A 14,903-nucleotide genomic window follows, 5' to 3' on the forward strand; every position below is an offset into this window, starting at 1 on the left:
CATTTCAAGGTGTTCAAAGTAATGCATTGAAAGGCATGCATTTCAAGGTTCAAAGTCATGCATTGAAAAGGCATGTGGCACTTAACATCCTTCCTCTTGGCAGGTCTCTATAGGTGACCAGGGGATTCTCTCTACCATTTATCGGATCATCAAGAACATCAAGGAGAGAGGTTCAATTGTTGTGAAGAAGGCGTCAGGGCGCCCAAGAAAGTCCAGCAAGCGCCAGGACCGTCTCCTAAAGTTGATTCAGCTGCGGGATTGGGGCACCACCAGTGCAGAGCTTGCTCTATAAACCAAAATGTATTTCATTTACAGTGTATTGAATTGGGGGCATTTATTTGGCCTGGCTTGGAACATGTTTTAAAACCCACATTTAATGCAAATGTCACTTAAATATGAACAAATATGAATCACTGTTAATGTTTAGACAATTGTTTTTCATATATCATGAATAAATGCAGGTTAATGACACTTTTCTATTAATATGCGGAGGACTTTTATTTAGAAGGTTTCTTAAATTCCATGACCCGGAAGTACTTTTTCAGTGTTGCTGCGAAAGGACACAACGCTGCGGGGGTGTTTTAATGTGCACACATATTTGTTACGTTGTATTGCATGAACTGTACGGTTGAGGACGGGCTGATTTGAACTGGACTGTTTTCTGGTATTGGTAAATAAGTGACTGTGTAGCCGAGTGGTTTACTGAACTGGCGCGGGATTTATGGAAATGGAGTGTGGGATCTCGGTGTATCATCATTAGTACGACTACAAAGAGAAAGGGGAACTCATCGCCAAACTGAATCACACCCAGTTGAACAGGCTACAGACTTGGAACTTTTAGCAGGCAGGATGGAACGACGTCGCAAACTTAGTTTATCTTTGGCTTTGATCCTGTCTTGTTTACAGTGGACAACTTCTTTCAATCTGGATATTGACAAACCCTATGTATTCTCTGGACCTAAAGGAAGTTATTTTGGATTTTCTGTGGATTTCTTCCAGCCAAATATTAAGCAGTAAGATTGAGTTATATAATATTTTAAATGCTTGCTATTATATCTTTATTATTGCCTTTTGCCATAGGGGCTAAGCCTTATTTTAACTTTGATGAGGGAAAGTAGAATTATGCTATTGTTAATGTGACTCAACGTTCTATTCATCATGTGACATAGCTTTGTTGCGACCCTAATAGGCTACAGTATAAGAATAGGGGTGGTGCATGTTTTCTTGTAAAATAATAATAATATGCCATTTAGCAGACGCTTTTATCCAAAGCGACTTACAGTCATGCGTGCATACATTTTTTGTGTATGGGTGGTGGTCCCGGGGATCGAACCCACTACCCTGGCGCCGTTACAAGCGCAGTACCAGCTGAGCTACAGAAGACCTTGTGTTTAGGCTAAGTCTATTTCTCTTCTTTAGGTCAAACATCCTTATAGGAGCTCCCAGAGCCAACACCACCTCAGCTTCCACAGTGGTGGAGAGAGGGGCTGTCTATACCTGCCCATGGCAGAAGAGTGGTGACTGTACCCAAGTACAGTTTGACAACACTGGTGAGTACAGGAGGTCTGTTACACAAAAAAAAAAGTATCTGATTGATTTGACCCCCCTGTTCTCGACTTCTACATCGTGATGAACAGGGAGGGACCACTATGGATTGATATTCAAAGTGAATACCATTTATTTCAGTCAAGGGTCATGTGCAGATTAAAAACGAATTGAACCATGTGTATGTGAAAATATGTCCTATGAGGTACAGTAAGTTTTTTTAGGATGTAAGACGGAGCAAAGGCAGATGTTCACTCATCTAGGAAGCATATAGTGGAGATGTGCAGACATGCTCAATGTTAAGCTTAAGAGTTCCATAAAGACACACACAGAGAGAGAGACGGAGAGAGTTATGTTTATTTATTTTCCCTTTTGTACTTTAACTATTTGCACATCGTTACGACACTGTATATAGACATCATATGACATTTGACACGTCTTTATTCTTTTGGAACTTTTCTGAGTGTAATGTTTACTGTTCATTTTTTAATTGTTTATTTCACTTTTGTTTATTATCTAGTTCACTTGCTTTGGCAATGTAAACATGTGTTTCCCATGCCAATAAAGCCCCTTAAATTGAATTGCGAGAGATTGAGAAAGAGAGAGTGAGAGTGAAGGGGGGTTAGAGGGGGGTGGAGAGGGGGGCAGAGGGGGAGGGAGGGAGGGGGGGCAGAGGGGCAGAGGGGAGGGAGGGGGGGCAGAGGGGGAAGGGGAGAGTCCCAGTACCCTTTTAAAGGACTGTCTGCTCTGCATTATAACAGGGGGGCAATATGAGTCAGTAACTTTTTATGTCTTGAAGCATCCATTGCAGACAGACATGCGTCATGGCGTTTAGTAATATTTACACTACGGCACATCCCTCCATCTTATGGGTTTGTCCCAGCACAAACTAACACACACACACACACACACACACACACACACACACACACACACACACACACACACACACACACACACACACACACACAATGCAAAACCAAGCCCCATGAGTGACACACACGTTAAGCTATTTAGGGGAACATCGGCCTATATTTCAGTGTATCCTTTACACCACTCTTTATCAATTTGAACGTTGGTAATTTGCCTTCTTGGTTTGTTTGTTGTGCTTAATAGACAACTGCAGATCAAACATTATTTTGCTCACGTACAGACTTAAAACTACAGATTGAGTGACTTCGCTATTCCAGTGACTACCCCGCTGTAGTCTAGACTATTGGAAAATAGAAGAAAAGTTACTATTTCCAAGTCTGAACCACGCTCAACCTGTGTTACTTGGAAACAACTCAATATTACATTTTAGTCATTTTAGCAGACGCTCTTATCCAGAGCGACTTACAGTAAGTGAGTGCATACATTTTTCATACTGCCCCCCAAAGTTAAATGCAAATATGTTTCCATGTAATAGGTGTATCCATATTGTCCTCCCTTTGCTGCTATATCTGATGGTCTGTCAGTGCCTGAGTGGCCTCCTGGTCCTACTGTTATGCTGTAAGTGACTTCATGGCCACAATGGGTGCCTTTGTGACGGCTGATCCTCACCCTGTAGACCGAGAGGTGAGGGGATTAGTTTAGATTAGTGTTTGTGTCCGAGCAGCCTAAAGCCGTTGGGGAAGGTACTGTAATTAGTGTGTGCTCAGGGGGTTGTATCCCGCCTGGCCATTGCCAAACTATCTTGCTAACCATGTGATCTGGGTTTGTCCCAGCACAAACTAACTAACACACACACACACACACACACACACACAATGCAAAACCATGTTCACTGTTCTTCCCTGGTCTGTCATAGTCAGATGAGATCTTGTTTTCCAGCTCTGTCAGTCTACTCTTGGTGAACAGGCAAACCTTAAAAAAAAAAAAAAAAACGACGTCAAAATTAGAGCACACTAATTGCTCCCATTGATTTATTGGAAAACCAACGTTTCGGCACCGAGTCTTTCTCAGGGTTAGACGTGCTAAACTGACAGATATGTTTACAGCTGTCCGTAGTCTTCCTCAGGGTCGGACGTGCTAAACTGACAGATATGTTTACAGCTGTCCAGACAGTCTCTAGATTAGAATAACTATAATTATAGAGGAGCCGTGGGTGTAATATTTGACCAGGTGCAGCCAAGGCTCTAGTCTCCAGGCTAGAGGAGGGGACAGCTGGGATGAGCTCCTGAGTGGCGCAGTGGTCTAAGGCACTGCATCGCAGTGCTAGCTGTGCCACTAGAGATCCTGGTTCGAATCCAGGCTCTGTCGCAGCCGGCCGCGACCGGGAGACTCATGGGCGGCGCACAATTGTCCCAGCGTCGTCCAGGGTAGGGGAGGGAATGGCCGGCAGGGATGTAGCTCAGTTGATAGAGCATGGCGTTTGCAACGCCAGGGTTGTGGGTTCGATTCCCATGGGGGGCCAGTATAAAAAAAAAAAAAAAAGATATGTATTCACTAACTGTAAGTCGCTCTGGATAAGAGCGTCTGCTAAATGACTAAAATGTAAATGTAAAATGATGTTACCCCTACAACTGGTGCTCTGGTCAGGGTCAGCGCTAGGCAGGAGCTGGGATGTTAGAAACATGGAGGAGCTAGCTGTTGTTCCTATGAGTTTTGCTCTAGTCAGCGTTCGACAGGAACAGAGCTCTGTGGTAGGCTCGATGGTATGTTTGCGCTGAAGGGTAGTAAGTATCCTCCCACATACACTACTAGTCAAACGTTTGGACACACCTACTCATTCAAGGGTTTTTCTTAATTTTTTTTACTATTTTTTACATTGTAGGATAATAGTGAAGACATCAAAACTATGAAATAACACATATAGAATCATGTAGTAATCATAGTGTTAAACAATATCAAAATGTATTTTATATTCTTCAAATAGCAACCCTTTGCCTTGATGACAGCTTTGCACACGCTTGGCATTCTCTCAACCAGTTTCATGAGGTAGTCACCTGGAATGCATTTCAATTAACAGGTGTGCCTTATTAAAAGTTACTTTGTGGAATTTCTTTCTTTAATGGTTTGAGCCAATCAGTTGTGTTGTGACAAGGTAGGGGTGGTATACAGAAGATAGCCCTACAAACCTCCCGCGTTATGACATCAGCCAGTATTGAAACCTGACATGTATGAAAGACGTTTTATGCGATCTAGAAGTGTTATTCCTATGAACCTCCAGTGCAGTGAGAGCGGCTTTATAGCAATGCTACGTCATACCGGCCGAATGTCGGCCTGCTTGAACGGCAATAGCTCAGATACACATGAAAACACGAAATGACCCCGGGTAATCGATAGAACATCGCTCAGAGATGCACAAAAACAACAGAACATTAAAAATGGGTGAATCTTTCCTTTTTGTCTTTTTATATCTTCAGTAACATGGTGTTTCAGCGCCGAGTCTTGAGGTAACCCTCCCATTTTATTAACCCTGTAGGCACTAGGCAATAAGCCACTTCAACTCTGCCTGATCACGCACAGGTGGTATTTCGATACCAGCAACGTTGCAGCCGCTCTCCGCGGACTTGGAGGAAAGCGGATGTTTCGGGATTGAGTGTTTTCAACCTAACTTCGGTTTCCCCTGAAAAATTGGAAGTGGGGAATCCACTCAGGTGTCTTCCTACGCCTGCTATGTAAAGTTACATTGCAGTTAACAGGATATTTCAACAGTCGTTTTGCAATGCTTTTGTCATATCTGATGATTCAGGTTTGTTACAAAGATGTATAATTTCCACATCAACACGACACTCCCCATATTAACGCTGTGTGTTATTAGACATGTTAACCACAGTCTCACTTGGCTTACACGTGGCGAGACGGCAGATGTGGAAGGAGACCATTGTTAACCCTAACCACAGAGCAGTCTGATAGTAGGTCTGGAGCTTAAAGGAGCCTACAGTACGGATCATTTATAGGTTCAGCTGTCCTCATTTGAGTAACTAACACGTGTGTGTCAGAACTAGATCTGTATTTGCTAGACAGGGTGTGTTAAAGGATGTCGGCTGTGAGTCATTTCCTCTAGGAAAAACTATAGTTTAATCTTCATTGGACACTGTGTTAACAAACCTCCAAACGAGCTTCAATGCCATACAACACTCCTTCAGTAGCCTCCAACTGCTCTTAAACACTAGTAAAACTAAATGCATGCTCTTCAATCGAACGCTGCTGGCACCCGCCCACCCGACTAGAATCACCACTCTCGACGGGTCTGACCTAGAGTATGTGGACAACTACAAATACCTAGGTGTCTGGTTAGACTGTAAACTCTCCTTCCAGACTCACATTAAGAATCTCCAATCCAAAGTTAAATCTAGAATCGGCTTCCTATTTCGCAACAAAGCCTCCTTCACTCATGCTGCCAAACATGCCCTCGTAAAACTGACTATCCTACCGAACCTTGACTTCGGCGATGTCATTTACAAAATAGCCTCCAACACTCTACTCAGCAAATTGGATGTAGTCTATCACAGTGCCATCCGTTTTGTCTCCAAAGCCCCATACACTACCCACCACTGTGACCTGTACGCTCTTGTTGGCTGGTCCTCACTACATGTTCGTCGTCAAACCCACTGGCTCCAGGCCATCTATAAATCACTGCTAGGCAAATCCCTGCCTTATCTTAGCTCATTGGTCACCATAGCAACACCCACCCGTAGTCTGCGCTCCAGCAGGTATATCTCACTGGTCATTCCCAAAGCCAACACCTCCTTTGGCCGCCATTCCTTCCAGTTCTCTGCTGCCAATGACTGGAACGAATTGCAAAAATCTCTGAAGCTGGAGACTCTTATCTCCCTCACTAACTTTAAGCATCAGTTGTCAGAGCACCTTACCGATCACTGCACATGTACACAGCCCATCTGAAATTAGCCCACCCAACTACCTTATCCCTATATTGTTATTTATTTTGCTCTTTTGCACCCCAGTATCTCTATTTGCACATAATCTCTTGCACATCTAGCATTCCAGTGTTAATACTAATTGTAATTATTTTGCACTATAGCCTATTTATTGCCTTACCTCCATAACTTGCTACATTTGCACACACTGTATATATATTTTCTGTTGTATTTTATGACCTTATGTTTTTTTTACCCCATATGTAACTCTGTGTTGTTGTTTTTATCGCACTGCTTTGCTTTATCTTGGCCAGGTCGCAGTTGTAAATGAGAACTTGTTCTCAACTGGCTTACCTGGTTAAATAAAGGTGAAATAAAAATAAAATAAATAAAAAATCTCCAGGCTCTGATTAGGAGGAGGATGAAAGCTCATCGCTGCTGCTGCTGCCTTCGTTTATCAATGATCACAAATACCAAACATCTACCAGTCCATTTGTCTGTGGATATTCTGGGGTGTGTTCATTAGGCTGACCTGGACTGCTTGTTTTCATCACCGGTTGCAAAATGTTTTAAAACGTGTTCCCTATTGAAAATGACACAGTTGGAGGAGTAGAGTTCTTTAAAAGGGTGGGAAACCCCCTAAAGAGATGGTGTTTCTTCATTAAAACCACAATGAATTTCTCCCTCACAGATGATCGGAAGAATATGGAGGGGGTCCAGATGGAGTTCAAGTCCAACCAGTGGTTTGGAGCCACGGTACGGTCAAACGGTGAACACATCCTGGTGAGTGTCATGTGCTTATCTCAGAACGGTATTGGTCAAACGGTGAACATGCCCTTATCGGAACCAAATCTTGAGTGCGCTAGCTAGCAAATAGTCTGTCGCGAGAGATTACCCATATCCCAGTCCTAGAACTTTAGTCTGGATTCCAGGTTTTAAAAAATTTGGGTATCTGTCTCTGCGATTGTCTTGCTGTAGTTGACTGTACTCATGAGGTGTTGTGTGTCTCTCTCAGGCCTGTGCACCCCTCTACCAGTGGAGCACGTACAGCTTCTCAGAGCGAGAGCCTGTCGGAACATGTTTCCTGAAGAAGGGAGGAGACGTGGTGGAGTACTCTCCCTGTCGATCTAGTAAGTGACTTGAAACTAGCCTGAGAATCTCCATTGCATTTTAGTCCAGGATTAGGCCTTATTTGGGTCTAGGAAACTGGCCCTATATCTTTTTTTTTTTTTACTCTGCTGTTATATAAATAACAGTAGAATGGAGATAACTCCACCTGGTCTACCGTTGAGCGATTATTACATCGTTCCGTATTTGTGTTTGTGTTACTCTGAACAGATGCTAACTCTCCAGAGGGACAAGGCTTCTGTCAAGCTGGATTCAGTATTGATTTTGTCAAGGTGTGTACTTTACTATGCAGTGTTCCATACAACAGTAGATCAATAAAAACATTATTATGCAGTATTATACCATGGCATTGTTGAATACTCATTTCTGATTGGCTTGAAGGGCATTCTAAAGCGTGTATTATTTCCCTATAACGCACGGTATATTTGCAGGGGTAGAATTCATTGGCTATAGTTCTTACATGTTCTATGTTTTGAGCTGCTTTTGAAAGCAAAAGTCGAATTGATAACATTATTGGCATGGTTGAATTCGATTTTCACAATAGCAAGCTAGGACTGATGGTTTGGTTAGCTAAACTAGCAAGTCTGTTTGTTTGGTTACCATAGCAACTACTGTAGCTATCTAGTAAACTTGCTAGCTACTTCAGTGGATGTTGAACACATTTCTACCAGTAAATGAACACATTTCTAGCTGTAAATGTGTTAAATTATAGCCATGGGATAAAAGGGATAATCAACTCGGCGCTCGATGAGTTCTCTAGAAAATATTGCAACATTCCACGCCCTTCATTCTTTTCCAGAGAACGAATAACAGAATTTTCTTTCTTTCTTTCTTTCTTTCTTTCTTTCTTTCTTTCTTTCTTTCTTTCTTTCTTTCTTTCTTTCTTTCTTTCTTTCTTTCTTTCTTTCTTTCTTTCTTTCTTTCTTTCTTCTCACCAACAGAATAACAGGGTGGTTGTTGGAGGCCCTGGTAGTTTCTATTGGCAAGGTAAGTGATGTGTAATTCATTCTATATATTTACTGAGCAGGTCTACTATTCCTGGGTATTATCAGACAGACACATTGTGCTCTGTTTGGCTCTCCCCTGAGATGAGGCATGCATTGATTCAGTGTATTTGTGGGAATGCTCTGATTGCCTATCTATAGCTGTTGTCAATGCAGTAATGTTCTGAATGTTCAGAGAATCTTGTTTCTCATGGTCTGAGAGTCTTTTAGGCAAACTTTTGGCAAACTCCAAGCGTGCTGTCATGTGCCTTTTACTGAGGAATAGGCTTCCGTCTGGCCACTCTACCATAAAAGCCTGATTGGTGGAGTGCTGCAGAGATAGTTGTCCTTCTGGAAGGTTCTCCAATCTCCACAGAGGAACTCTAGAGCTCTGTCAGAGTGACCATCGGGTTCTTGGTCTCCTCCCTGACCAAGGCCCTTCTACCCCGATTGCTCAGTTTGGCCAGGCGGCCAGCTCTAGGAAGAGTCTTGGTGGTTCCAAACTTCTTCCATTTAAAAATGATGGAGGCCACTGTGTTCTTGGAGACCTTCAATGCTGCAGAAATGTTTTGGTACCCTTCCCCAGATCTGTGCCTCGACACAATCCTGTCTTGGAGCTCAACGGACAATTCCTTCGACCTCATGGCTTGGTTTTTGCTCTGACATGCACTGTCAACTGTGGGACCTTTTATTTAGACAGGTGTGTGCCTTTCCAAATCAATTGAATTTACCACAGGTGGACTCCAATCAAGTTGTAGAAACATCTCAAGGATGATCAATGGAAACAGGATGCACCTGAGCTCAATTTAGAGTCTAATAGCAAAGGGTCTGAATAGGGATTTCTGTTTTTTATTTTTAATACATGTGCAAACATTTCTAAAAACCTGTTTTTGCTTTGTCTTTGTGGGGTATTGTGTATAGATTGATGGAGGGGGAAAAAAAAGTGAATTGAATCCATTTCAGAATAAGGCTGTAACAACGTAACAAAAATGTGGAAAAAGTAAAGGGGTCTGAATACTTTTCCGAATGCACTGTATCGGATGTGGTGGCAGGGTGCCATCTCAGTCGCTGTTGCGGTGGGTTTGCTGGGTGATTACCCATGAGATGGGGCTTCTCCATAGTCACAGCAGAGCTCTACAATGCTCCCTTGTTCCACTGCACCAACACCAACCCTCCCCAACAGAGCAGACCTGGGTGCACCAACACCAACCCTCCCCGACAGAGCAGACCTGGGTGCACCAACACCAACCCTCCCCGACAGAGCAGACCTGGGTTCCATTACTACAATTTGGACTCTTTCAAATACTTTGAGCATTTTTGCTTCAGACTGCCTGGGGTGCCAGATGGGTGGGATTTGCACTTTTGGGACTATTCTATTGGTTCAATTGTGCCAGGCAAGCTTAATCAAGTCCAGATAATTTATCTTCAATTTCAAATATTATTTGATCCCAGGGCTGGCTCCAACCCCTTACAGTGTTATTGAGTAAACCAGGCCAATCCATGTTTTCCCCAGGCTAACATCCGTTTCAGTGAAGAGCAGTTTGTTTTCTGCTGACTATAGGGTGTTATTAGTTCATCATGTTTCCTTTGGGTGTGCTGCTAGACGAATGAGCCAATGCAGCCCTTTTTAAAACGGACAAAGATGTTTTTAACGGGACGGCTCGTTGGCTGCCGCTGTGCTGGGGAGGCACTGTGTGAGTTGAATAGGGGAGGGGGGGCCGCTGTGCTGGGGAGGCACTGTGTGAGTTGAATAGGGGAGGGGGGGCCGCTGTGCTGGGGAGGCACTGTGTGAGTTGAATAGGGGGGGGGGGGCCGCTGTGCTGGGGAGGCACTGTGTGAGTTGAATAGGGGAGGGGGGCCGCTGTGCTGGGGAGGCACTGTGTGAGTTGAATAGGGGAGGGGGGCCGCTGTGCTGGGGAGGCACTGTGTGAGTTGAATAGGGGAGGGGGGCCGCTGTGCTGGGGAGGCACTGTGTGAGTTGAATAGGGGAGGGGGGCCGCTGTGCTGGGGAGGCACTGTGTGAGTTGAATAGGGGAGGGGGGGCCGCTGTGCTGGGGAGGCACTGTGTGAGTTGAATAGGGGAGGGGGGGCCGCTGTGCTGGGGAGGCACTGTGTGAGTTGAATAGGGAGGGGGAACATTTGTATGGGTGTTGTGCTGTCAACCTTTGTATGGGTTCTGTGCTGTCAACATTTGTATGGGTTCTGTGCTGTCAACATTTGTATGGGTTCTGTGCTGTCAACCTTTGTATGGGTTCTGTGCTGTCAACCTTTGTATGGGTGTTGTGCTGTCAACCTTTGTATGGGTGCTGTGCTGTCAACATTTGTATAGGTGCTGGGCTGTCAACATTTGTATGGGTTCTGGGCTGTCAACATTTGTATGGGTTCTGTGCTGTCAACATCTGTATGGGTTCTGTGCTGTCAACATTTGTATGGGTGCTGTGCTGTCAACATTTGTATAGGTGCTGGGCTGTCAACATTTGTATAGGTGCTGGGCTGTCAACACTTGTATAGGTGCTGGGCTGTCAACATTTGTATGGGTTCTGGGCTGTCAACATTTGTATGGGTTCTGTGCTGTCAACATTTGTATGGATTCTGTGCCAGCCTGGTCTTGTCTGTGCACAATATATACTAGCTGCTGTATGGTTACCACAGACTGGGGCTTTAGCTGCTGTATGGTTACCACAGACTGGGGCTTTAGCTGCTGGACGGTTACCACAGACTGGGGCTTTAGCTGCTGGACGGTTACCACAGACTGGGGCTTTAGCTGCTGTATGGTTACCACAGACTGGGGCTTTAGCTGCTGTATGGTTACCACAGACTGGGGCTTTAGCTGCTGTATGGTTACCACAGACTGGGGCTTTAGCTGCTGTATGGTTACCACAGACTGGGGCTTTAGCTGCTGTATGGTTACCACAGACTGGGGCTTTAGCTGCTGTATGGTTACCACAGACTGGGGCTTTAGCTGCTGTATGGTTACCACAGACTGGGGCTTTAGCTGCTGTATGGTTACCACAGACTGGGGCTTTAGCTGCTGTATGGTTACCACAGACTGGGGCTTTAGCTGCTGTATGGTTACCACAGACTGGGGCTTTAGCTGCTGTATGGTTACCACAGACTGGGGCTTTAGCTGCTGTATGGTTACCACAGACTGGGGCTTTAGCTGCTGTATGGTTACCACAGACTGGGGCTTTAGCTGCTGTATGGTTACCACAGACTGGGGCTTTAGCTGCTGTATGGTTACCACAGACTGGGGCTTTAGCTGCTGTATGGTTACCACAGACTGGGGCTTTAGCTGCTGTATGGTTACCACAGACTGGGGCTTTAGCTGCTGTATGGTTACCACAGACAGGGGCTTTAGATGCTGTATGGTTACCACAGACTGGGGCTTTAGCTGCTGTATGGTTACCACAGACTGGGGCTTTAGCTGCTGTATAGTTACCACAGACTGGGGCTTTAGCTGCTGTATGGTTACCACAGACTGGGGCTTTAGCTGCTGTATGGTTACCACAGACTGGGGCTTTAGCTGCTGTATGGTTACCACAGACTGGGGCTTTAGCTGCTGTATGGTTACCACAGACTGGGGCTTTAGCTGCTGTATGGTTACCACAGACTGGGGCTTTAGCTGCTGTATGGTTACCACAGACTGGGGCTTTAGCTGCTGTATGGTTACCACAGACTGGGGCTTTAGCTGCTGTATGGTTACCACAGACTGGGGCTTTAGCTGCTGTACGGTTACCACAGACTGGGGCTTTAGCTGCTGTATGGTTACCACAGACTGGGGCTTTAGCTGCTGTATGGTTACCACAGACTGGGGCTTTAGCTGCTGTATGGTTACCACAGACTGGGGCTTTAGCTGCTGTATGGTTACCACAGACTGGGGCTTTAGCTGCTGGACGGTTACCACAGACTGGGGCTTTAGCTGCTGTACGGTTACCACAGACTGGGGCTTTAGCTGCTGTATGGTTACCACAGACTGGGGCTTTAGCTGCTGGACGGTTACCACAGACTGGGGCTTTAGCTGCTGTATGGTTACCACAGACTGGGGCTTTAGCTGCTGTATGGTTACCACAGACTGGGGCTTTAGCTGTTGTATGGTTACCACAGACTGGGGCTTTAGCTGCTGTACGGTTACCACAGACTGGGGCTTTAGCTGCTGTATGGTTACCACAGACTGGGGCTTTAGCTGCTGGACGGTTACCACAGACTGGGGCTTTAGCTGCTGTATGGTTACCACAGACTGGGGCTTTAGCTGCTGTACGGTTACCACAGACTGGGGCTTTAGCTGCTGTACATTTACCACAGACTGGGGCTTTAGCTGCTGTACGGTTACCACAGACTGGGGCTTTAGCTGCTGTATGGTTACCACAGACTGGGGCTTTAGCTGTTGTATGGTTACCACAGACTGGGGCTTTAGCTGCTGTATGGTTACCACAGACTGGGGCTTTAGCTGCTGTATGGTTACCACAGACTGGGGCTTTAGCTGCTGTATGGTTACCACAGACTGGGGCTTTAGCTGCTGTACGGTTACCACAGACTGGGGCTTTAGCTGCTGGACGGTTACCACAGACTGGGGCTTTAGCTGCTGTATGGTTACCACAGACTGGGGCTTTAGCTGCTGTACGGTTACCACAGACTGGGGCTTTAGCTGCTGTATGGTTACCACAGACTGGGGCTTTAGCTGCTGTATGGTTACCACAGACTGGGGCTTTAGCTGCTGTACGGTTACCACAGACTGGGGCTTTAGCTGCTGTATGGTTACCACAGACAGGGGCTTTAGATGCTGTATGGTTACCACAGACTGGGGCTTTAGCTGCTGTATGGTTACCACAGACTGGGGCTTTAGCTGCTGTATGGTTACCACAGACTGGGGCTTTAGCTGCTGGACGGTTACCACAGACTGGGGCTTTAGCTGCTGTATGGTTACCACAGACTGGGGCTTTAGCTGCTGTATGGTTACCACAGACTGGGGCTTTAGCTGCTGTATGGTTACCACAGACTGGGGCTTTAGCTGCTGTACGGTTACCACAGACTGGGGCTTTAGCTGCTGGACGGTTACCACAGACTGGGGCTTTAGCTGCTGTATGGTTACCACAGACTGGGGCTTTAGCTGCTGTACGGTTACCACAGACTGGGGCTTTAGCTGCTGTATGGTTACCACAGACTGGGGCTTTAGCTGCTGTATGGTTACCACAGACTGGGGCTTTAGCTGCTGTACGGTTACCACAGACTGGGGCTTTAGCTGCTGTATGGTTACCACAGACTGGGGCTTTAGCTGCTGTATGGTTACCACAGACTGGGGCTTTAGCTGCTGTACGGTTACCACAGACTGGGGCTTTAGCTGCTGTATGGTTACCACAGACTGGGGCTTTAGCTGCTGTATGGTTACCACAGACTGGGGCTTTAGCTGCTGTATGGTTACCACAGACTGGGGCTTTAGCTGCTGTATGGTTACCACAGACTGGGGCTTTAGCTGCTGTATGGTTACCACAGACTGGGGCTTTAGCTGCTGTATGGTTACCACAGACTGGGGCTTTAGCTGCTGTATGGTTACCACAGACTGGGGCTTTAGCTGCTGTATGGTTACCACAGACTGGGGCTTTAGCTGCTGGACGGTTACCACAGACTGGGGCTTTAGCTGCTGTATGGTTACCACAGACTGGGGCTTTAGCTGCTGTATGGTTACCACAGACTGGGGCTTTAGCTGCTGTATGGTTACCACAGACTGGGGCTTTAGCTGCTGTATGGTTACCACAGACTGGGGCTTTAGCTGCTGTATGGTTACCACAGACTGGGGCTTTAGCTGCTGTATGGTTACCACAGACTGGGGCTTTAGCTGCTGTATGGTTACCACAGACTGGGGCTTTAGCTGCTGTATGGTTACCACAGACTGGGGCTTTAGCTGCTGGACGGTTACCACAGACTGGGGCTTTAGCTGCTGTATGGTTACCACAGACTGGGGCTTTAGCTGCTGGACAGTTACCACATACTGGGGCTTTAGCTGCTGTATGGTTACCACAGACTGGGGCTTTAGCTGCTGTATGGTTACCACAGACTGGGGCTTTAGCTGCTGGATGGTTACCACAGACTGGGGCTTTAGCTGCTGTATGGTTACCACAGACTGGGGCTTTAGCTGCTGGACGGTTACCACAGACTGGGGCTTTAGCTGCTGTATGGTTACCACAGACTGGGGCTTTAGCTGCTGTATGGTTACCACAGACTGGGGCTTTAGCTGCTGTATGGTTACCACAGACTGGGGCTTTAGCTGCTGTATGGTTACCACAGACTGGGGCTTTAGCTGCTGTATGGTTACCACAGACTGGGGCTTTAGCTGCTGTATGGTTACCACAGACTGGGGCTTTAGCTGCTGTATGGTTACCACAGACTGGGGCTTTAGCTGCTGTATGGTTACCACAGACTGGGGCTTTAGCTGCTGTATGGTTAC

At 46.1% G+C, this 14,903-nt stretch overlaps 1 protein-coding gene across 1 annotated transcript in view; it reads left to right on the plus strand.

Annotated features, from left to right (window-relative positions):
* Window positions 1-559: 559 nt before the first annotated feature.
* LOC121536441 (integrin alpha-V) overlaps window positions 560-14,903 on the plus strand; it is a gene marked incomplete at its 3' end in the record, with an annotated part of 72,864 nt that continues 58,520 nt past the window's right edge. Inside the window, 6 exon segments of the mRNA XM_041843703.2 lie at window positions 560-1,013; window positions 1,420-1,550; window positions 7,042-7,133; window positions 7,366-7,480; window positions 7,689-7,750; window positions 8,420-8,465. Of these exon segments, the coding sequence (XP_041699637.1) occupies window positions 850-1,013; window positions 1,420-1,550; window positions 7,042-7,133; window positions 7,366-7,480; window positions 7,689-7,750; window positions 8,420-8,465 (610 nt within the window).

This window comes from Coregonus clupeaformis, chromosome 23 (genome assembly GCF_020615455.1).
Source record: "Coregonus clupeaformis isolate EN_2021a chromosome 23, ASM2061545v1, whole genome shotgun sequence".
NCBI lineage: Eukaryota > Metazoa > Chordata > Actinopteri > Salmoniformes > Salmonidae > Coregonus > Coregonus clupeaformis.